This window comes from Patagioenas fasciata, chromosome 14 (assembly GCF_037038585.1).
Source record: "Patagioenas fasciata isolate bPatFas1 chromosome 14, bPatFas1.hap1, whole genome shotgun sequence".
Taxonomy (NCBI): domain Eukaryota; kingdom Metazoa; phylum Chordata; class Aves; order Columbiformes; family Columbidae; genus Patagioenas; species Patagioenas fasciata.
This window is the reverse complement of record NC_092533.1, coordinates 9241294-9265306: the sequence shown is the minus strand read 5'-3', so window position 1 is coordinate 9265306 and position 24013 is coordinate 9241294. Positions and strand designations below refer to the sequence as shown.

The following is a 24013-nucleotide window of genomic DNA, read 5'->3' as shown; positions in this document are numbered from 1 at the left end:
AGATCAGCTCTCTTAGTGTGTTATTGGGTCAGCAGAGGGATAAAGAATATGTCTGAGCCCTCAGCTTTTGAATGTTCAATGAGAGGAACATTTAAAGGGCATAGCCAGGAGGTCTCTTGTGATCTTGCTGAAACAGCTGCAGAAACCGTCTTCACTTGGTGCTTGTTATGACTCCTTGGCTGATGTAACTGCTGTCATAGCCAAAGTTGTCTACATAAGGGCTACTATTTCTGCACAGAATCAGCTGGCTTATTCTAACAACCTTCATTAGTACAATTAGTGACTGATACCCTGTGAGCTGAGGGAGGTGTGCTGGTGTTGTCCCCATCTCCAAGTGACAGCAAACAGCACTAGGGCTGGGGTGGAAGGAATGTATGCAAATAACTTCCTAAATTCCTCCAGGCAAGTCTCCTTTGGAGATGTCTGACAAAACATGGGTGTTTATAAGGTGTTTGAACCACTGTTTAAAAATGGCACACTACTGCAATGCCTGAAGAGATCAGTAGAGATGCTATTTAGGAAGCTGACAGCAGAGAACTGTGGGTTTCCTGATGCTGGTGAGTGCCTCTGGTTTGCTCAGCAGGCAGCTTAGGGAATAGTTTCTGTTTGTTGAAAGATCTTGCTTTTATATGGTGTTACAAAGCAGATAAGAAAAATAGGAAAGACTGCTGAGACTGTTAATTTGCACTTCTCATGCACTCTTGCTTTGCTCTTTCTATTCACAACTGAATATTTGCCGGTTTTCTCTTCCAGTCTTTATGCCTTAGTGCTGCCATGTACCTTATTTTAATCAACAGCCCCCCCAATGGATGCTGTTGATGCTCTGCCCAATACAGCCGATGGTAGCTAGGAAAATACACTCCTGTGGGGCCCTGCTCCAGAAAAATACATCACGAGGATGTACAAGTCCCCAGGGTCAGCGGTGGAGGGGCTGCCCTCTGTGTTGACCGTTTTCAGTGTTCAATTAGGTTGTAGGAAAATGGGTGAGGCTGGGAGTAGAGCTGGGATCATTCTCCCAGGTATCCATCTCTAACCACCCTCACCTTCTGCAGTGAGAATGCACCTAGTGCTGTTGAGACCCATCTGCCTGGAAAGGAGCTTTTCCTGAGCAGCCTCAGGCTCTTCGTCTTAGGTGGATTATTATAAATGTGTTTATAATTATTTACCTAATTGCAAGTACCTTCACAAATGAGCTTGCTAGCACTTAATGGGAATAAGGTAACATCTGAAGCTATAGTGATGGAAATACAATGCAATGTGATAGTGTGATAACAACACCAGCAGGACTGATCTGAGGGGGATTAGTGTCTCAAGAGCCCAACCGTGGGTGGGCAGTTAGGACAGAGAGGAGCTTGTAGTGCAGGGAACTGCTGGAAAAAGTGTAGGAGAAGGAAGATTGTAGGGACATTGTAGAAAAGAGAAGAATGCAAGGCACAAGGAAATAAGGACCCATTTCAGGGTCAGACTAAGGGTCACGGGCGCAGTCAGAAAGAAACCATAAGTGGGTATAGTGGGTATTTGTTTCCACCGGATAGGTTTTCTATATTCTTTTTTTTTTTTCCTCTTTGTGTTTTAACAATGACAGGTGCTTTGAATAAGACATCCTGGTGGTTTTCTTTGTCTTTTTCTTCTGTGATGGTATGAGAATTACACAGTAGATATTTCTGAATAAAGACAGTTTCGGTCTAAAATATAGAGTCCTTAGCAGGCATTTGTATGGAGAAGGTGTAGACGAACAGGTATTCAGCATCATTACTGCAAAGCACAGCCGTTTGCAGATGCCCATCCACAGCAGCTAAGGCAGGAGGCTTATTCTCTGTGGGGTGATTTCAGAGGGACCATGGAAGGTGCAGAGGTGATGTTAACCAGGCAGTGAGAACACTTGGCCCCTGGCTGAGAGTTCTTTTGTTTATAGACCCAGCATCCACTTCCCAGGAAAATATTTTTGATGTTGACTTCAGACATCCTCTCTCGGAGAACGGCCCAGCCTCCTGGCTTGCCCAAGAGACAATAGAAGGAAAACAAGCACAATGGGTGCATGTGCTAAACACTTTAAGGAGCACTTCCACACCATTCTCCTGCATTTCCCCACATCCTCATGAGTCAATAAGCACCTCATGCATCATTCTAGATAGTGCGTAATAAACTGATACAGCTGTGGACCAGCCCAAACATTACCTCTCATTCACTGAAAAACTGATAGAAAAATGAACTAATTTTGTTCCATGTATGCTGTCTCAATATAATGTTCCTAGTATTTTTTTTTGCCTGTGTGATCTTTCTACAATAAGATTGTGCTTTAAATATTTTAGATAACAGTTATACAAGTTTGTGCAAAAGGCACTGTGACCAGTTTTGCACATGTACAGATACACAGTTGATTTGTTTGCACCTACAAACACAAAAATGCTCTTGAATTTGTTCCCTGTGGCTCTAGAGGGTGTGTTTCTCTCAGTTGTCTCCATTACATTTTGAATAGCAATTTGATGACCATACACAAATTGCCTGTGATTATGCTTTGGTTTCCATTGTCACCCAACATAGTGTCCTCTGCCAGTGGTATTTGTGATGTTGCTCTGTGATGCACAGGACATTCAATAAGAAATGCTGTAAGTTCTGTATCACAAATGCAGCATTTATATTAGTTACTTGGGAAAATTTTATCTCCTGGAGACAGGGCTTTTAAATCATGACTAATTCTTTGCACTGAATCTGTGAGTCTTTCATCTCCAGCTCGCTCTCAGATATTTAGTTCAGATAGACTTAAGTTATTCCCAAAACACTCGCTCTTTCTCTTCCAACTCAGGCAAGAGAAATTTTTGTGATTTTGGTAAATGGCAAGTTACCAAGTTTCAGAAAATGTATTTATTTTTTAATATTGTTTGCAGACAACCGGTAAGAGGATCTGGAGCAAGAGATGTGGATCACAAAGTCTTGCAAAGAGAAAAGGGATGTAAGTAGAGAAGACTTAAGTCCCATTATTTTAGACATTATTAAATACGAAATTTGCTGATTTGGGATTAATTTCTGCCTCCATGTCCAATGATGTAAATCCACCTAAGCCAACTATTTCAATCAAGTTGGTCTGGCTATGAGATATTTTGTGGTTGCAGCAGCTCAGGACCTGTTCTGATAATTTCTGCTTATCTGCTTATCTGTTTATCAACAGCTTTGCAATTGAGCCTGTGAAAAGCTCATATAAGTATCAGATTTTGCTTAGTATTTTCCATCATGCTCATTATCTTTGCATGTTTTGGAAGTGTGTGTTCAAATATAATTGCGTGTAAGAATTTGGAATTGGGGATTGCTGGGAATTTTTAAGCAAAATAGCTTTGCAGAAGAAAAATGTCATTTTCTCAACTTGGAAGTGCACCACTAGCAACATATGTACTAGGAAAGGTGATTTCTCAGGATGTGGGAGACTGGGATACATTTTTCACGCTGCTTTTTCCTCCTGCCAGTGAACACTCCAACTCTGCTTTTGCTAATCTGGGGTTAGTTTCTCACTCAGTTGAACCTGTTGGAACAATTGTCTTATTGGAGCAGGGTTGTAATCCTGAACCTCCCAGTCTACATCCATGCTAATAAAACCAGCAATGCCTCCTGGCTCTGGGCACCCCACCTCAGCAGAGTCCTTTCTCCTCCCCTCTGGGTATCAGTTTTCTTGCAAAGACAACCCAGGGCTGTGAGGCAAGAGCTGTGACAGCATTTTTCTGATCTCAGTGTGATGTGTCTGGTGCACTTCTACACTAGGTCCCGCAGCCTGCTGGCCTGGCTCTGCTGCTTGTGATGCAGGAGCCTTCCCTTCAATTCTGCTTTGGAAAAAGGAAAAACAGTTTTAGGAATTTTTTCACTTAATCCCTCTGCCAAACCAGACTTTTCTGAGTGTTTTTGATGGCCAGAACACTTAGGCAGAATGGGACTGTTCCCTACTGACCTTTATAGCTTTAATCATAGTTTTCCTTGCTCTTTCTACAATGAGCTCCAAACTGTAGCTTTGTTGGCAGCTCAGTATCTCTTTAAATCACTACTGGTTTCCCCTATGTCATTAATATTTTATTTATGTTGTATTACATTTCGCATCAGTCTCCATGCCAACAGTTCATGCCAGGAGCAACATCTGATAGAATAACTTAAATCCTCAGACATATGAGCATTTTCTTTTTTAGATAGTGTCATTAAGTCAGATTCATTTTGGTTTTCGGTGTCAAAGAGCCAAGGCTGGATGTGTTCCTCCTCTGCCTCATGCCTGCAGCAGCGTCCAACCAGGACACCTCTTCATGCGGCAAGAGTTGAGGACTAACACTTGCTTAAGCCAGCATCAAGGGTCGTCCATGACTGATGCCAAATCTGTATGGAAAGGTGGAGCCTTTCACTAGACCAGATGATAATTCTAGGAAAACACCAGGTTTTGGGTAGGAAGTCCCTTCCCTGGGACACTTACAAAGTCTTGCTTGTGGAGTTGCACCATCCTGGCTACACCACTGCTACTGCTCTTATTCCCATGGTAAGTGCTATCACAGAATCATAGAATCATTTAGGTTGGAAAGGACCTTTAAGATCAAGTCTAACAATTAACCAAACACCGCAAAGTCCACCACTAAACTGTGATCCCAAGCGCCACATCTACACATCTTTTAAATACCTCCAGGGATGGTTAATTCACCACTTCCCTGAGCAGCCTGTTCCAATGCCTGACAACCCTTTTGGTGAAGCAATTGTTCCTAATATCCTATTTAAACCTCCCCTGGTGCAGCTTGAGGCCATTTCTTCTTGTCCTATTGCTTGTTACTTGGAAGAGGAGATCAACACCCTCCATGCTCTAACCTCCTTTCAGTCAGTTCAGAGATCAGAAGGTCTTCCCTCAGCTCCTGTTCTCCAGGCTGAACTCCCCAGGTCCCTCGGCTGCTGCCATCACACTTGTGCTCCAGCCCCTTCACCAGCTCCATTGCCGTTCTCTGAAATTGCTCCAGCACCTCAAGGTCATTCATGTTGTGAGGGGTTCAAATCTGACCCCAGGATTCAAGGTTTGGCTTCACTGGTGCCTAGTCCAGGGGATTGTCGCTACCCTGGTCCTGCTGGCCACACTAGTGCTAGTACAAGCCAGGATACTGGTGGCCCTCTTGGCCACCTGGGCACACTGTGTTACAATCCATATAATGATTTTATTGTTTCCCTTTTTATATTTTTAATTTGAACTGTAGGTTCCTATCTGTTTCTGCTACTGCCAAGCAAATCTGTCTCAGGCTGGACTGGAGAAGACACCACTGGGAGAGAAGACAAATGTCAGGTTAGCTCTTTCTTAACTATATACACAATGGTTACAATTCTGATTTGTGCTGTGGATTTGCTGGGGTCCATGTAAAGTGCCTTCTAGGAGATTTATCTGATGTCTGCTGCTGAGTGTCTATTTGTTCGTGAAAGCTGTCTTTCTTCTTTTTCATCCTGCAGTGGTAATAGTCAGTTCTCAGCACACAAAGTCCTGCAGAGTACAGACAGTAAGATGATATTCTAACCCAGTGTTCATTGCACTCCTCAGGTTTCCAAAGAAAGGAGTGATACTTGCTGCTGTCAAGCCCATGGCAGGGACAGGGTGAGTCAATGGGTGTCTGGCCCTTGGCTGAGCCGCACTAGGACTTGCTGACTTGACGATCCTCTGCCTCCTACCAGCCTTACTCCTCCAGGGGTTTTTTGAATGTGTGTGTTACACATCAGCATGTTTGAAGTCACATTTCAGCCTTTAATGAATGTCTAATAAAGAACAAGGAACTGTACTCAGCCCATGTGTCCTGCAAGAGGGGACTTCTGTCCTGCCCTCTTTGGGATGCTTTCACCAGCACCAGAGAATTGCGAAGAACAGAAAGAAATAAGTGAAAAAATGAATAGAAATAAAAAAGAAAAGTAAACTATCCAGGTTTAAATGAGAGAAAAATAAGGAGGAGGATACAGTCAAAAAAGGATGGAGTGTCAAGGGAAAGAGCAGCGAAAAAGTGTGAGTGTGTTTCTCCATGTTTAACAAAAAATGATACAAGGGACCCCTAAAAGATTGTTATTTGAAATGTGAAGTCTGGATAAAAGAATGCATTATCTATGAGGATAATCTCATGCCACATAAGAAAGATGTGGCACTGAAAATATTTCAGACTTCTGGGGTCTGACAAATTCAAGTTTTCTCCCACCATATTCTTAAAATCCTAAGTCTGTAAGCCTGAGGGAATGGTAATAATCACAGGTGTAGCCAAAGGCAGAGATCCAGGAATCACAAGTGGCTTCATAAACCTTTGCACCAGAGAGGATTAACAAAAAGAGATTTTACTGGAGGGACCATAGAGTTAGCACATATCATCCCAAGAAGCAATTTGTCAGTCTACAACACCTCTATGCAAGAGGAAGGAAAAGAGAGACCCAGGCAACAACCCTGGTTTATACACATGGCTGGATTGATTTTCCATGCCCACTAATGCCAGCTAAGAATGCATCCCTAGAGACCACACAGCGAGAACTACAGGTAAAAGTGTCTTGCTTGAGATTACAGACACCTTCGCAGACTCATGGTATCAGTGCTTCTTATTTGCTTTTGTTTCTTTTTAAAAAATCCACAGTGGGAAAGAAATTGATGTGTCTTCCTGATGCTTGCAATGTAGTTGAGGGATTAACCATCTGTTTTAGCAAGCCAAATCTATCCTCTACCTTGTTATATTTTTGTTTTGTTCTTTATGAAATATAATGAGTGGTCTTGGTTATTTTTCCCACCTAACAATTCCTTTACAGATCAAATTGCAAGCAGCCCTAAAACTTTCTGATATGGCAGGATTAGGAAAGACCTGCAGAAATGTCATGCAGTCTCTGTGGTGAAATCTGACAATTTAAGAGGTTCCATCCTGGTCCTGACAGTGACGATATTTGATACCCTTTTAAAATGTGCTATGTTTTTCTGCTCTGGTAGGTATTGGAGAAATAAATGAAATCTGCAATCCTTTGTGCAGATGGGAGGGCATTAGATGATTCATTGGCTTTGAGGGCGCTAACAGTGATCCTTTATGTGTCTTGCATTGGTTTAACGGGTAGTTTGCAGCTGTGGGATCATTGCTGTATTTTGTAGTTTTGTTCTATTATTAGCTATTAAAGGAATATGAGACCACAGATAGTGTTATGTTAAACTACTAGTTCCTGTATTCATTTGCACTACCTGGGGATCAAAGCAGATGCTGTCACTCTGCAGAGTTATCTTCAAAGCAGGGGTGATAGAACGAATATGTCATTGAAGCACCTTCACTTTGTCCCGTTGTGCAGTAATTACAGATGGAAACATTTTCTAAACAGTAGCGTTGGCTGTGGGGAAACAAGCAGAAGCTTTGCCCCACGTGACAGGAGCCAGCGTAGGAAAGCAGAGCCAGTCCCCAAAGACCTCGTTGGTTCATAGATCAGAAACGCTCCAAAATCACTACAGGCTATTCCAAGGAGAAAGAGCCTGCAGGAGGGTCCAGCAACAAGCTCTGGGGCATGCAAATACCCTGTGGCTTGCAAGACAGCTGCTTATCTACGTTGATCAGACAAAGTTTATAATAATGACTCTTTCAGTGACATTTCGTGACAATTTCAGCTCATTTTGCCACGGTTTCTAGGCATGTTCTTGCCTCTCCAGAGGCTGATTAGGACCTTTTCACCCAAGGGGACTTCTTCATCCAAGGGAAAACATATACACCTTGAAAATAACATGGTCTTTTGGAAGAAAATTGGAAGAAACCATTGGATTTAGGATGATGCACGTTTCTTTCATGTGTAGGTAAAAGGGACACAATAAATAATGCAACAAATGTACAGTAAATCATTTAGGTGCTATGAGGCTTGGTTGAAATACATAAGAACCCCTTCTAATTTTGCAGTATCTTTCCTTTTTTTTGTGTGTTGCAGGAGGTTTGTAGCCTCTCAGACCAGGGTAAGGCAGCATGACCCTTCTCAATGCTCCACCTGACATCCTTTGAGCTCAGCTGAATTGAGGTAATTTACTGAAGTATCTCAGGTGGATTCATTAGCAACAGTGTTTTCATTGCCAAGTGATGCCTGCCAGCCATCTTGGGTCCTGAGCTGCTAGTGCAGGATCTCAGAAGCTGCCTTCAAATGCAGGAAGATATTTATCTTCATTTATCATCAACTCCATCATTCCTCCTGCCATTGCTGGGCACAGCTCCAGCCACAGCAAGTGTTATGACAAAAGAAGACACGTCCAGAAAAGGTGTGAGTCATTTGAATATTAATTGGCATTAATGTTAAGCACAGTTCTGTTATCTGACTGCAGCCCAGTGCAGGTTGACACGTGCTGGTGGTGTGTAAGGGTGGATGGTGAGTCATCTCCTGAGCCAGGTGGCCTTTATGGTGTTGCTGTTCAAAGGTTAATGATAAGAGCATGTTGTGGTTAATGATAAATGTTATCTTCCTCCTTCAAAAGATGTAGGAACTACTAAGGTAAACCCGAAGGTTAATGAAAGGCAAAACATGTTCTGGAGCTGGATCCCTGCAGCCCTTGTGTTCCCATAGAGCCCTCGTAATAATTACGAATAAAGCACTGTTCTTCCAAATCGCTTTCTAAAATAAACCATCCAGATGGCTGTAAGCGAAGACCTAGTCATCAAGCTGAGTAATGCTTATTTTGAGTACATTAACCAAGAAATGTGTACAATTGTGCTGAATTATGCACAATGCAACGCAAACAGCTGCACATGCAGAAGTAGGAATATCGCACGCCTCAGACAGGGGTGGTTCACACCGTCATTCTGGTCCTGGTCTATGGAACAGTCTTGAAAGGTATTAGTATTTAAGGGTGTCTAACATAAGGTACAGAGAGGAAGAATATAGTTTTTTCTCCCACAGCTTTATAGGTACTGGAATCATTCAGAAATATAATATATAACAGGAGATACTCAGTACTAAGTGAAGATAAATGTTCCCTCTTTTTGAGAGGAGGTGGAAAGGACAGAGTGATTTTCTTCTAGTCTGAGAGAACAAGGTTATTTGGCTTTTTCAGGCAATACATGGAGTTCTATCCCCTTCTTTCACCTAGCATGTCTAATTCAAACTTGGAAAAAATGAAATCTGAAAAGTGACACTGTGAGACGAAGGTGAAACCCAGGTGCTCTGCTCGGGCTGCCTGTGTCCATAATGCAACAGAGTGAAATACACAGTCACAGAGATGTTTTCCAGCTTGCTCTGCCCAAACTAACATGCTTGTTTAGTTCTCATGCTGAAGTGCCTGGTAAGCACAGAGCCATGCTTGATTGCTTTTAACCGGCACACTCAGTGGGGTGGCTTTCAGCAGCATTTGCTGCCTGAGTGGTGAGGAATCGTCACAAGGTCTGTCCAGCTGAGCAATGCTGGAAGGGTCTTGTTGGCTGCTGCTTTATGTCTCCAGACTTCCATTCTCAAACGTCAAGCAAAAATCTTTCAGTAAGGAACGCTCCCCCATAGGTGCCAAGAGAGCTGGGGGGGATGCACATCCACGCTGCCCTGCGTCTGCCTCACGCTGAGCCCACCTGCACATCGCAGGAGCTTTAACTGAGGAAAAATACCTCCTGGAACTCAGTTTGTCTGCTACATGTCAATTTACATTACTAAACTTTGTGTTAAAATACAGTCTGAGTAAAAGCAATTGCTTTTTTTTTGTTTGTTTTTGGTTTTTTTTTTCTGAATGCAATTTTTATTAACTGTGAAATCAAGCCCTTTCCCTAGCTGGAAGTATTTGAACAACCTTCAGGTATAGGAAGATTATAGTGGAAGAGCAGAAAAATAAAACTGTTAGAAGCTCTTGAGGCATAACTTGAAACTCTCATTAATCTCTGTGGGCTGCATCTCAAATCTGATTTTTTTATAGAATGTGGGTGGTATTTTCAAAGCGAGTTGCTGGAATTGGTTGGCTTAGATGATAACAATGTGTTTCTGAACTGCAGTTCTCTGCCTGAACAAGATGCAGGCTGTGGTTTATGCTGTGTATGTCACCAATACGCAGTTGTGCCCATGTCGTGGGGGTGGCTGCAGGTCTCTGCAATCCTGGCACAAAGCGGGAGGGCTGTGGGGAGGGTGTGAAGCAACGGGACTGACACACAGAGCTGTTGATACACTAGTTTTGATTTTTCTGATATTCGCTAATTCGCTTACGGCACGCTTTTTACGTGTGTTTGCTTTATTGATATTTCAAGAAGCAGTTGAACTTCCGTATCTGGGACGAGTCAGCTTTTTTACTGTGAAATCCCAATTAATGTTGAAGAGCGTGGTGGATGTGTCATCCTAGTAATTCAGTGTCACTCCTGTCTCTCACTCAGCCCTCAGAGGAGTTGCTGACAGTGCATCTTGGTGTCACTGGAGACCTAAATGTCAGGAAGGAGGTTACATTGGCTTTGGCACAGGAGGGGTGCACTTGACTCTTGAGCTTTTGCCTGTCTCTCAATTGCATCTGGGAGCAACAGGTTTGTTGGTTTAAGCTGTCACAATACAAAGATTTCTGACTCACCACTGCAAGAAGAATAGCAAGAAATAATCTCCTGGACTTATGGAAGTTTAGGTTATGACTGAAGTGTTGTCTTTAAGCAAGGACAGACTTTATCCCTAGAAAGAGTAAAGGCTAAAGGCTGAGTCCCAGCTCCAAGAAAGATTCATGCTGGAGGGATTCCCTATCAGAATTTGAAAAGAACTGTCACTTTGCTATCACAAGTGCCTTGGTACCTCCGATATAGGTATTTTCCACATTTTGTTAGAAATACTGCTAAAATTTGAAGCATGGATGAATAAAACCCTGATTATTAATGCTAGGTGATAGCAGAAATGTTATTTTGTTTTCAAGTTTGAAGCAGTTTGGTTTTGGCTTACAGATTTTGGTACAGATTGGAGGAGAACCCAATCTTCATATTTTTAAAATAAATATAAATAGCTGAGTCTCCAGTTTGGGGTAAAAGCAGATGGTGATTTGGCCACAGTAGATCTTAAACAAAAAATTCAGCTGAAGGAAAAAGAAATTGCTTATTGAGATTTCTGTTTTGATTTTGTGCAGGTATGAATGAGTGTGAGATATGGAAAGATATGGTCCCCTCAGAGCTAGGTAAATATTTACCAATAAAAGAGTAAGACAGTACGAAGAAAGCCTATCTGAGTGCATCACTCAGCTGAAGAAGTATTGTCTTTCCTTCTAACAAGAAAGCAGCATTTCAGCATTTCTTTGGTGTAATAATACAGCTTAGTAAGAGCCAGATTCTTGTGGCTTTATGCGTTGTTAAAGCATGTAGGCAGGTCGCTGTAATGAGCTGAAGAAAAACGCGGCAGAAAGAGGATTTTTTTTGTTCCTCCTGTAGCTTTGGCTTTAGAGCACCCCAGAGGCAGAGCTGTGGATTACTTGTTCATGAGCGCAGCCTGCTGGCTCCGACTGCAACCAGCAACGACGGGTCCTCCTCCATTCGCAGTTTGGGAAGCCTATGGGTTGTGTTCTCCCTGGGGAACGGACTGAAATATCTGAGAGACACCCACAGCCGTTACCCCAAAGCATGGAGAATATTCATGAAAACACCTTGCAGATTTCTGCAGTGACAAGAGATTTGAGCTTTTACAGTTAAAAAGCCAGAAAACTCCTTAATTAAGGAAAAACAACTAGTTGCTCCCCTCTCAGACTACCTGGGTGTAATAGGGTTTGTGAGGTTATTGCAGGCTGTGGCATCACTTGACATTACCAGGCACCTGTTACCTGATGATGTTATCTCTGGGCTATACCCAGCATTTAGGTTCAGGGTTGGCTTTTAGCAGACTATATAGATATGTCTATGCCACCTTTAAACTCCTGAGTTATCTTTGAGCCAGCTAGTATGTCTGCACAGCTTGTGGAAAAAGATGTTTAGAGACAGCAGTTCATTCTGTGTGACTGTAACTTCAGTCAAGAAAGGGCTATTTTTTTCATTTTGCCTGCTGACACCTATCTGCGACACTTTTTCCTCTAATTTCATCGTAGTTTTAGTTACACCTTTTCCTCCTCACCATTTTCTCCTTTGGGAGGTTGCAGAACATGAACCATGCAAATCACCAAAACCCAGAATGCATGGACTGTGTTTTCTGCAAAAGGGTGATGAGGCACAGCCAGGTGATGGACACCGCAGTCTCCATGCTATGGGTGCAAATCTCCTGCCCTCACTCCCCAGCTTTGTGCCTGCAGACTTCTGCTCACACCCTGAAAGCAAAACCTGATAAAGGTTTGTGGTTCAGGTCCACAACATCATCTCCTCCATCCTCCCCTTTAGGAGAGTGGTAGCTGGTTTGCTACCACTATCACATTCCTCTCTGCAGCTCGTGTGCCTGGGATGAGCTACCTCTGCTGTCGCCTGCACGGGTTTTCCCGTGACAATACCTATCAGAGCAGAAAAGGTGTCTGTGTCCATCGCAAAAAATGTGTTCTGGTGTAATGGCTAGATAGTAGCAGGGACCAAGTTAGGTGTTATTAGGTACACAACACATAGTTAAGAATGTTTAATAAGTACAAAAGTCTCCTTCAGGTTGTGTTTTTCTTACTCAGCAGTGAGTATTGTTGCTTGTTCACTGTCATGTTTTAATAACACTGCTTTGTTATTAAGAAATCAGATACTACCAGAAAGCCATGAGCTGGAGAGCTGCCCTTAGAGGTGCTTAGTGACTGCCCCTGGAGTGAAATTGTTGATGACTCTTTAGGTAAAGCTTTGCCTAAGTGTTACTTCAACACGCTGCATGTGCCCAACAGCTTTCTTTGTAGGATGAATGCACTTCTGTTATTTGTGTTTGGGAATCATCATGCAAATTTGGCCCGAAGCACGTTTTCATACAGAAAACACTTTTGCAGAAAATCAGTTTTTTAATTTGGTAGAAGCTCTCATTTTCAGATAAAAACCTTGGGGTGAGTTATCACAATCCCAGTTCCACAGTCTTTGCAATCAGAAGTGATACTGGGTACCAGTATAAGAATACTGTGAGACCTGCTCCGAGAGGAGGGCACGGCTGCAGTGCACGATGCTGCCAGCCCCTGGGTACAGGCAGAGGTTTCCTTTGGGATTTTTTTGCTTATTTTCAAAAGAAACTTGCTATGGAGTCAATGTGCCACCTGTTTGGGTGTACAGGAGAATGACCTTCACCCTAAGCTTCATCTCAGCTGTCAGCCTCCTGCTTCCTTGACACCCATGTGCCCTGTGCCATCAAAAGCTGTGCCCGTCGCAGGGGCAGCTGCTGGAGCGGATCCCAGAGTCAGGGCCAGCGACTGCGGTGCAGAAATTCATCTCAGCATCAGATCCCCCTGCGCTCCTGCTGCGTAAGCCCTAATTAAGCCCTTGCAGCAGAATAATTAATCATTAGTAAGGGAATTAAATATTAGTCTGTATTATAGTAAACATTAGTTATCTATTAACAAGCTTGTTCGCTATTCATTAACCTTTTAAGCTCTTCCAAGCCCCCTTTATCACACTGCAGGTTTGTGTTAAATATCTGTCTCAAATGACCTTAAGCAAGTGCCCTTTTCCTTACTATTAAAGGTATTATAGATTACAGAACCAGCTTTAGTTATTTTTCCCCTTAGGTTATTATCTCCCTTTCTATTTGGGCTTATTTAAATTAAACTATAGCGAAGACTTATCTCATTATTGATCTGGAGCCATTAAAACCTCCCAGAGATTAAGGGAATCACTTCTCAAAATGATAGATGATAACTGAGGCAGTGATTCTTTTTTTCCTACTGTTGTTCATGTGCCGCTTGCACTGGGCATTGGGAGATTTTATCCCTCATACCCAGGGTATGTGGCCTACCAAGATGCACAACAGGGACCAAGAGAAGGTGAAGCTAAAGGGTACATGTAGCCCCAAATAAGATTAAGAAAATCACAGATCCTTTTTTGGCCCCTGACTTCCAGCTCATTAGTGCCAATCCCTGAATTTCTCTGCACCTCTCTTCCCTCACTGGAGCTAGGGCTATTTCTCCTGTGCCCTCTCTATCCATTTTTTACTAAAAATGTAAGTAAGTTCTTATAAGCAGTAGTTTGTGCAGCCTGTGTCCAGTACCAGGTCTCCCACCTGCAGGGTTTACAAGCTGGTCACTGCCAGGTAAAACCACAGCCGTGAACCAAGTGTGTGAAGACTGGAGCAATGGGACCTACTGATTGTAGCATCTCTAACTCTGTAGTGGTGAGAAACTCGTGGCCAAAGCAAGGGCAGACCTACTTTTGGGGGTCAGGCCTGGTCAAAATGGAAGTGTATATAATGTCTGGATAGAGGAAACATCTACCCTCCCCACCTGAAAACCATCTCGCAGGACAGTCCTGGGAGCCTCAGCTATGAAGTCACGGCTGTCATTTCCCTGGCTGTTGGTTGGTCAGGGAGGCAAATGCAAACCAACTGAGGAATGAAAAGACTTGTTTGCCAGGTTGCTGCCTGGGATGTGAGAGGCAGCAGAGGTGCTGTGCCACATGATGTGGGACTGATGCTCCCTCCTCCCGCCCCACACACAGCCTGGGGCTGCAGCACAGACCTGGGTCTGGGACAGCAAAGATCTGCTGGAGATGTGTTTGAAACCCTGTCCACACTGCTCAGGTCTCCTGCATCACTGGTGATGGACTGTGTCCTGGCTTGTCCTTGTTGAGTGATCCTTAATCTCTTACATCTTTTAATTAGGGTAATTTCTTTTGACTTGCTGGAAATGTTTTTCTTATGTAGATTAATTAAAAATGAAGCCTAGCTCTGACAATTTAATCTGCTTTGAGCTCTGCTCAGGATGCAGGCAGTCTTCTAAGCCATTTTTCATGACACTGTTCTTGCTTCTTATTTACTTTTAAACCTGGCTTTGTGGGACCTGGGGACAGCAGTTGTTAGTTGTTCCCTGTAAAGTTGCAGGTAGAATTAGTCCAACTGTGAGAACAAAGCTGCGTATGAAACATCACCTCTGCCCTGTGGGCTGCAAATCCCATCCCACGCTGCTGAAAGCCGTGGCATGATGCCAGATGCCCTCAGGCAGCTCCTTTATTTGAGGATTTGCACCTTGGTTCAGCTGTTTCAGGTCACATTAATGCTTTCTGCTGTTTGCTGCCTTTCTGTTAGAAGGAGCTGAGTGGTTTGGTCTTTGCAAGGGGTGAAACAATTATCTGAAGACTTGGCCAGTCAATAAATCAATATTGGCTGGTTAATGGCTTTGTTCTGATCTTCCTCAGGGTGTCTATTTAAATTCTAGTTTGATTCATCTGCAGGATTTGCAGGATTAGGAGAATCTCTTGGAGCATATTCACTCTTGTGGGGATGACTTTAGCTTAGCTTCATCTTTGTCTGACCTCTCTCTAACATATTTCCCATAAAAATACATAATTCTGTATCTACAAAGAGTTTGGGCGAAGTTCCATTCCTTTGCAGCATGAATTTGCCCAAGGAATATTAAATCCTATATTTCAAAGCCAAAAGAGCTGTTGCAGACTGGATCAAATCTAACTAACCCAACAGGTGGGTTGGTGTGACACTGGCCTGCCATGAGGTCTCACCAGTGATGGGAGGTGGGACAGGGACCTGCATGTCTCAGGTCTAATCCAATCTGAGACCCACTGACTTTGGTTTTTCCTCTTCAAACTCTCTAAGTTATCTCAGGGTTTCTTTAGTAAGGTTTCTTAATTTTAATTTATTTTTAACAAAGTTTGGAAAATAAGCAATGAATATAACATAGTTTCTGGTGATAGCACATTTATACATAGTGCACAGCTTTCTTGTGTGTGTTCTTGGGGCTAGATGAGAAAAGCACTCTGATGAAGTGGGATTTTGCTTGTCATTAACATTTATGCAAGAAGTCTCTGTGCCTTGATAGTTCCTGGAATGTAAATGCAAAAGGGGAGGAAGCAGGTTGTTTTAGCCGTATTTTTTAAATAGATCTTTTAGTCTATTTTTGAAGTCCTAGAAAAATTATGCTCTTTGCAGGAGTCATTTGTGCAGACTATACTCAGACACAGAACCTTTAATAACTTAGTTTTGTTCTTGAAAATATATTTTAGTTTAAGTTTTGCTCTTTTACTCTTTCAGGCTTTGAATTCCTATGACAAAATTGCTTCATATAATGATTTCATTGTTCACATGTATTGGTTAATCAAAAGATCAGGCAAATATTTCACTCAATGTACAACAAAATATTATGAGGTAATTTTATTTTTTTCCCCATTTTTTGGTAAAAATATTACAGTATACAAGATAATATTATTAAAGGTAAAAATACAGTATTTTTCTCTAAACAGATCTACATACAGTACAATTTTTAAATTTTTTAAAATTTTTTTTAATAAATATAACTATTATTCTATTAGGCTACCTGTGTTCTCATCTGGCACTTAAGAACTGATCACTGGTCACCTTCTGGTTCTGCTTGTTTTTCTCAGCCGACACCTAAATGTAGTCTCTTGTAAACAAACAGTACAGTTCAGTGGTTCCCAAGTAATAAGGTGTGCTTTAAGTAGTTGAAATCACGTAGCTAAATGTAAAATCCCAAGCAGTCCAAGTTTGCAGTTGTGTTGAGCAGACTCATCATTTTCCAGGTGTGAAAGCGCAATCCAAGTACTTGTATTACTGCAGCCTTTAAAACAGTTTTAATCCCTTCTACATCCTCTGAAAGAGCCAAACACATAATTTCTACAAGGGTTTTTCCTTTTTTTTTTTTTTTTTTGGTCAGAATTTTCTCAGTGGAATTGACGCCTTTTCATATTGATTTAAATTTTCAAAACTACTGGGCTAAGTTCCTCATGATTTATCTCTACCCTACGGCTTGCTGTCTGACACCTCTGGAATCCAGAAGCTGAGCTCAGTTGCATCGTTGTCACTGGATTAATGTTGTTCCTTGAACTGAACGCATTAGCACGATATAAATTGTTTCTGGGTAATCCTGGAAAGTGAGTTCCACATCATTATGAATATTTCAGTACACTATTGTTGAAGCTGGGATCATCTAAGGATAAAAGAGAGGCCAGGTGTGTACAAAGAGACTGTATCCATTAGTGGACTAGCTAATATAGCTAGAAAAAGTGGAGAGTTTTTTAGCTGTGAATCCCTTTATCCAGTTCTAGAAAAGTGGTGAAAGGATGCTCTACCCAACAAGCTTGGTCCATTTTTTCCAGTGTTGTCATCCAGTCTAGAAGGTAGATGACCTTTACATGCCACACTTTGCCTTGGTCATCTCAGTAGATGATTTCTCATTTACTTATTAACCACAGTGCTGTTCAAAGTTGTCTTCGTGGATGCCCATGTAAACATAACAGGAGAATACATACCCAAGGATAGGAATCTCTTAACTTTTTTAAGGAATATGCTTGGCACATTGTTTTTCTTCAGACTTCAGCCAATTCTGATCAGTTCAGTTTCCATTGGTATAAATGAGTACAGTTGCATTGTCGTCAATAGAGTCAGATGGATGAAGAGTCTTTCTTTTGCCTTTAACTAGAAGGTGTCTTCCCTATGGTACATCTATTTTCTGATGTCACAGGGTATATATCTTTACCAGTAAATCACTTTTGCATCATAAATATTTAACTGGTAACTCACCAAACACAGGAGTAATGCAAAGTGCTCCTACCAATACTTGCTAGTCAGCAGAAGCTGAATGTGCAGTACCCATCCTTTGGCTGGTTTTTGCCCTCCTAAGATGCTGGTTGAGACTGAATAATGTTTAGAAAATGAGATGCCTTTCTCTGTGTTCACCATCAAATGTCCTTATTTAAGTTCTTCCCGAATTTGTCGCTCAGCTGCTGTATTAGTCTTGCCAGCTCACCAGTCGCTTGAGACTTTTCCTCTAAGAGTTCATAGCGAAGGCTGGAAATATCTTGCTTAATCTCTTTAAGTTCTCCTAAAAGGAGGAACGTTTTTTTGTTAGCAATATTGAACCACATAATTAAACTCTTTAGTTTTAAGACCTGAGAAAGAACTAATTCCAGCATCCTTGGTCATAAATGTTTGTGGAGCTCCATATGATGTCCCTGCATTTGTGCACTTAATATTTGACTGACTTATAAGAAGTAACCTATACTTGCAGTAGTGGTACTGACAGCAACAGCAAGTATGTATGAAAAGTTAATATTTTTTTCTCAAGCCTGTTCTCTCTCCATATGTTGATCTCCACCTACACAGGACATTTGCAGGAGAGTAGCAGTTAAGAGGTGCTAGAAGGAGGTTCTTTTCCATCTGCATATAGTACACCCTGGCCATAAAAATCCTGATCCAATTCAAAAAAAGTTCTTGGGACAGGCAGGACAATAATAAATTACTTTGCTTAAAACCCACGGCAGGGTTATGTGCTTGCAATATAATGGATGCTGTAAAGCAAGGAGAGGTAGAACTATAGGGCAGAGCAGGATTATGTGAAGACAGATCCTATGGTATATGTGCCCTGCTAAGGAACATTAAGGACCCAGGATTTCAAGCACATAAGGGTGGCTCAGAGTCACCACTGCTCACCATAGTGTACATGAGCACCCTCTGTGTCTACAGAGGATGTTATCTAAGCTCAATCCTCTTACTGGTCATATCAATAGCAATAATATTATTTGCTCTAATCTGTGTCAATTATAAAAATCCACTTGCCTTCATTGACCTCATCATTTTCTCGGTCAACTTGAGCCTTCAGTACGTACCGCTTAATCAGACGTTTCATTATTTTCTAAAAAGAGAACAGAAACACTTAACATGAGCTTATCCTCATTCCCTTAATTCATGACTACTTATGAGCAATTCAAATACCCAGTTTCACTATGGATGAAACTTGACTTCAGAGGATGTAAAGATATTTTTTATTGAACTCCATACTACAATAGTTGATTGACAGACATGCCATAACGAGCCCCCATACAAGGCCCTTTGGGGTATTTTGTGGGATGCACATGAATGCAGAGTATGTCCCACAGACAGAAAGGAAACATAAATGATCCAATAGCAAGCTAAGAAATGGGATCCAGAGCCTTCCTTTAGCATGTTGATGTTTAATGTATCAATTAAAAAATACTTTACAGGAAGAAATAAGTGGTTAATTAATGATGTTAGCAAATTCACTCATGATGGTGTATTAAACATCTGACCTGAGGTTAACAAAAAGACTCTTCCTTGCAACTGTGGTTTTAGAAGAAAAAAACAAATTTAGTGAAGGACAGAGAAAAGAGAGTTTGAACAGAAGTGGAGAATTTGGCTTAAGTGAGAGAAGTTTCTTAGGGAAATGGCAGATTTTAAGGAACAGGGAAAAAAAAGAACCATGTAGAATTATAAAATGGGAGAAGATTGTTAGTAAGGAACAGCGTATATGGAAACAGCAGAAGATGGTTATGGATATGAACTCGCAATGTGATATTGTTCCAAAAATACATGTTACATCTATCTAGTGGGAAAGTAAAATTGTCAGTCTTCAGCCACACACTGGGTTACAGCTGAAGGCCGGTGTCATTGCCAGTTCTTCCCTGCAGAAAAGACACTTGTCAATGGGGAAAAAATAAATTTCAACCATGATAAACATAAAAAAGGGTTGCTCTATCAGAGACAACGAATTAGGTGCATCCTCTGCAAACAGAGGAGAGCTCAGTGAGCATCTAAGTACAGATACACAAATGTCTTTCATTGACCAGATAGCCAATGTTGAGGCAAAAGCCTCTGCCATCATGGGATCACTTACATTATTGCTCTGTAGCAATCACATGCCTCTGAACATCACTGAAAAATGCTGCAAAGAGTGTGAAATACGAATTAAGAAATCAGTACACCTGCTGTTTTTTTCCTCAGTATCCAAATGCAGATTATAGCAGTGCAAAAGGCATGTGAACATCAAAGAAGGATCCAGTAATTTGTATAGGTCATGCAGTCATGGAGTATGGGATGTTTAAGACTGTCCTTGTAACAAAGAGGCATCTGGCTAACCGTGTGGGTCACTAAGGCAACAGAGATGAGGTACAACGCACGTACGGTGTGTTGAAGATGGCCAAGGTAGTAGAATCCAGAGGAAGGTAGGGTTGTCACCTGAGAAAACATAAATGAAGCAATGTTTGGGGGAAGTAGGGAAATCCTGGATCCCCAAAAAATTGTTCTTTCCAGAATGGATGACAGAGGGAATTTAGATTTAAACGAAGAATCAGCACACTATGAATGCTCTTATTACCTGGAAAATATGATAACATCTATCTTTTCTAATTCCCATACAGCTTGTATTTTTGATGGACACTACTCAAATGCCATCGTACATTATACACTATGTGTGACAGAAGTTGCAAGCTTAAGGCTGCCTTGTCTATCAAATGCATATTGTAGTCAGATTTGTCTACAGAAATATTTAAAAAGTGACCACTTTTAATGAGTCTGCCTAGCCATTTAGTAGATATTTCTGCCAATAGCTTTAGGAAAGTGATTATTTTTCCTTCATATTGCTCTGTGGCTTCTAAGCCTTGCTTCTCCCCTTCTACCCAGTACTGCTGCTTTTAGCTACAATGAATGAAAAAGCCTCTTGGCAAAATAATCGTGGTTACTGCAGGGAAATACTGTACAAAATTTACAGACAGCCACTTTGTAATGAATGCTAAACTTGAAACAATTAAATTACATCTGATTTCTATAAAATACTGTTCCCTCATTCTCTAAAATTTAATTGAAATTCTTCAGGTCTTAGAGATCTTTCATACCATGCAACACTTAGTTACTGAGTGTTGGTCTTAAAATAGTCTTAAGACAATAGGTTCTAGGAACAGGTCAGACATTTGTAAATTATAACTCTTTACTGAATTCAATCTTTTTAATGTATTCATTGGCACAAACTTCAAGCTCTGCATTTGCCATCAGCTATCTGAACACCTTCCATATCTTCTGGCACAGAGGGAAATGAGAAGAAAAGGACAGATCTGTGGCCAATGCATTGAAATGTGACTTGTGAGATTTGGAGCTCAATATCTGGTTCAACCACTGGCTTTTTGGGTCTGATAAACACTGCTAGTTCCTTGTCTTTAATTTGGAGGCCATGTTTTCTTTGCACTTCACTATTTATAGCATTTTATTCTGGACTTCACTTATATGTGCCTTTGAAGATGACATTGTTGCAGGCATTAGTACTGCTATTTAATTGACAGTTTTCTTCCTGATGCTGCACATCTGTGGACACTGCAGATGTTGTTTGGCATGAGTGTGGGAGGTCCCAGGGCAGCACTAATGGGAGGAATTTCTTTGCACCTTCATGTTCCTGGTCAAAATGAGATGCAAGTCAGCAGTGATCAGAGAGGACAACCATGCACTGAGACATCAGACCTCACACCTGGTGGTCTCAAATGCAAACATTATCAGTTAGACAGCAGAAGAGTTCAAGAGTGAAGAGAGCAAAGGAATTTGCTCATTTCTCACCTCTTTGCTGTTTTGTCTCTCCAAACAGCGAAGAAATATACTTTTGAGCCTGTAACAGTACAAACTATTGCTTCAGTTTTTTTTTTTCCTGACAAATCCTTTCCTGAATTTTGTAGATGAACACGTTGTTGATAGTATGACAGTCTGCAGTGATGAAAGTGGGAAATATGTGTAAGCCTAGCACAACATTCTAGCAATTCTCCATCTTAGTCTCAGCTCAAGAGGATTTGATAAAGGCATAGTTTTGCCTAGACTAGTTTATTCTCAGATCGTGGCAGCTGTGCATTGACTTGTTCCTCCTACAGTACAGAGGCTGCAGATATGTCACTTGAGAAATGCAACTAAAGAAAACAGTTCAGCAAGAAGTTACAGCTTCAAAGGCTTTCACAGTTGTAGAAGAAACCTTGCTGCCCAGGCTATCTAACTCTTTGTTCTTCTTTATCTTTAGATAATGAAAACTGTTACAGTCTCCTTTTATTATTTGGGGAGTTTCTTCCTACAGGAACTAAAACTTTCCAAGATCGTTTGAAGACAAGCCTGGTAAGTGCATTATTAAAGCAAAATAATGGGTAGTTATCATATTCTATCTATTTTTCACAGCTGTCTTTGGCTTTTTCAACCTTGGAAATAAGGGTGTAATTTACATTAGACAATCTCATTTAGAAATATTAGCTACAGGAAGAGAAATGTGTCAGCCTCTGCTGGACTCACTTTTCATTACCTGGGGGTTTGAATGGACAAGAAAATGTCAGAAATGCTGAAATGTCATTTTGAGTGGGACAGAATGATCTCCTCCCTTTGCCTTTGATGGTATCAAGCCAATTAACTCCAGATGCCAGAGTGAACATATCCCATCTCAAAAACAGATTTTTAAACACATCTTCTATCCTCACACAGAAGCCTGGACTACTTTTAAAACCAGCGGAAATTTATTACTGGTATGCTGTACAGCCTAATAGTCCATCATGCTGGATACTTTACCAACACAGGATAAAACCAAATCTAGAATCACCATTGCATCCAACCTAACTTTTACTTTCCTCCACTCTCTCCTATGCTGGCTCCTTCAGAGATATCACTTACAATTAGATTTCTTTTATGTTAAAAAATATGTTAACAGTCCTATGGGGCACATTTTGCTTATTGTGTTACCCTACTGCATATATTTGCACAATAAATAATACATCTGCTGGCACAAACACTCCGGCTGAGACAGCTGGCTACGTTGTCATGATGGCGGGGGGACCCCATGCCACTGCTGCAGCCACAGGTATTTTTGAACCACACCACATTGCAGGGTTTGCTCAGTAGGACAAGTCACGGCCAGAGAAAGCACATGCAAATGTTAACGCAAAGGCTGGAGAGATGATGCTGTGTCATGACAAATGAAACGCTGTCAATGCAACACTGGAGGATTAAAGCTTGAACAATGTTTGTTGTGTTAAATTAAAAATCCTAGAGTGGACTTAATTAGCATGACAAATGCTAACACCATGAGTGACAGACTGCGTTTGTCTTCATGAAGTGTTCCAGCCCAGTCCTGTGCCAAACCCCAGCCTGGCAAGTCCCAGGATGGCATCGACTGGAAGAGGCAAACATGACCCTTGGCTCTTGCTTTCATGCTGTGATTACCTGATATCTTGTGGGCTTGTTATAAGCATTCTTCACAGAAAAATTTTCTGTATTTCGAGTGCTAGAGTGAAAACGAACTTTCTGAAATTATAAAACACCATGATATAGTTAAATCAATGACAGCTTCTCATACCCAGACAGCCCAAACTAAGCAGAGCTTTATAAAAACAGTAGGAAATGGTTTGTTGTATGAACAGAATAAAAGCCAGCACATTCAGACCTAAAAAGTAAACTTTTGAAAGATGGGAAAAGGTAAAAAAACCCCCAAATTACTGGAAAAAAATGGATTCTAAATTATCTAGGAAAAATGCTATTCTCACACAAGTGTTAGACAAGAAGGTGTTAAATTGACAAATATCAATTTAGAACACAGTTTAAGAAAGGAAGAAAAACAAATAGTTACGTTTAGAGAGAACAAATCAATGTGGTACAAAAACAAATTCTGAAACAATTGATTTTCACTGGTCCTTTTAAAACAGCAGTACCATTTTCCAAGTTTTTAGCTCAACAAAATATGTACTTTTGAAAAAATAGAACAGTAGGGGTTTTTTTGTTTGTTTGTTTGTTTGTTTTTTTAATCAGAGGACTTCACATCTCCTATTTTAGTACTCTAGAAGCTTCCGAGGAGAATTTTCTGGAGACTACACACAATATTTGTAAGAGGTTTCCTTGAATCTGTTATCTACGTCTGAACTTTTGGTCCAAATTCTAAGAAAAAAAAAATCACTTACTGAAAGGAATTAATTCATATAATAGAACCAGAGGAGCCAATTAATATCACAGACTTCTGCACCTCTATGCAGGTATATTACAGGTAAGACCCTGATGAAGGGATTTTCTTCCCTGGCTGGACAAAAGATGCTGAGAAATAGTTGATTTATTTTTTATTATTATAATATATTTTTTAATCAGGATGCTGATAATGATTGCTTTTAAAGTCTCAAATAATAATGTATTTTTTAAGATTTATTTTGTACACATCAGGTGTGCCATGGTCTTACAGAGACAGTTTGAAGAT

General features: G+C 41.1%; 1 protein-coding gene across 2 annotated transcripts in view; it reads right to left on the bottom strand.

Annotated features, from left to right (window-relative positions):
* Positions 1-16324: 16324 nt before the first annotated feature.
* The window catches only part of TRPC7 (transient receptor potential cation channel subfamily C member 7), a 76033-nt gene continuing 68344 nt past the window's right edge, over positions 16325-24013 (bottom strand). For both annotated transcript variants that reach the window (XM_071814744.1, XM_071814743.1), the window contains exons 10-12: positions 22996-23076; positions 18583-18658; positions 16325-17848 (exon numbers count right to left, since the gene is read on the bottom strand). In XM_071814744.1, the coding sequence (XP_071670845.1) occupies positions 17706-17848; positions 18583-18658; positions 22996-23076 (300 nt within the window). In that variant the 3' untranslated portion in view covers positions 16325-17705. The remainder of the gene's footprint in view (positions 17849-18582; positions 18659-22995; positions 23077-24013) is intronic.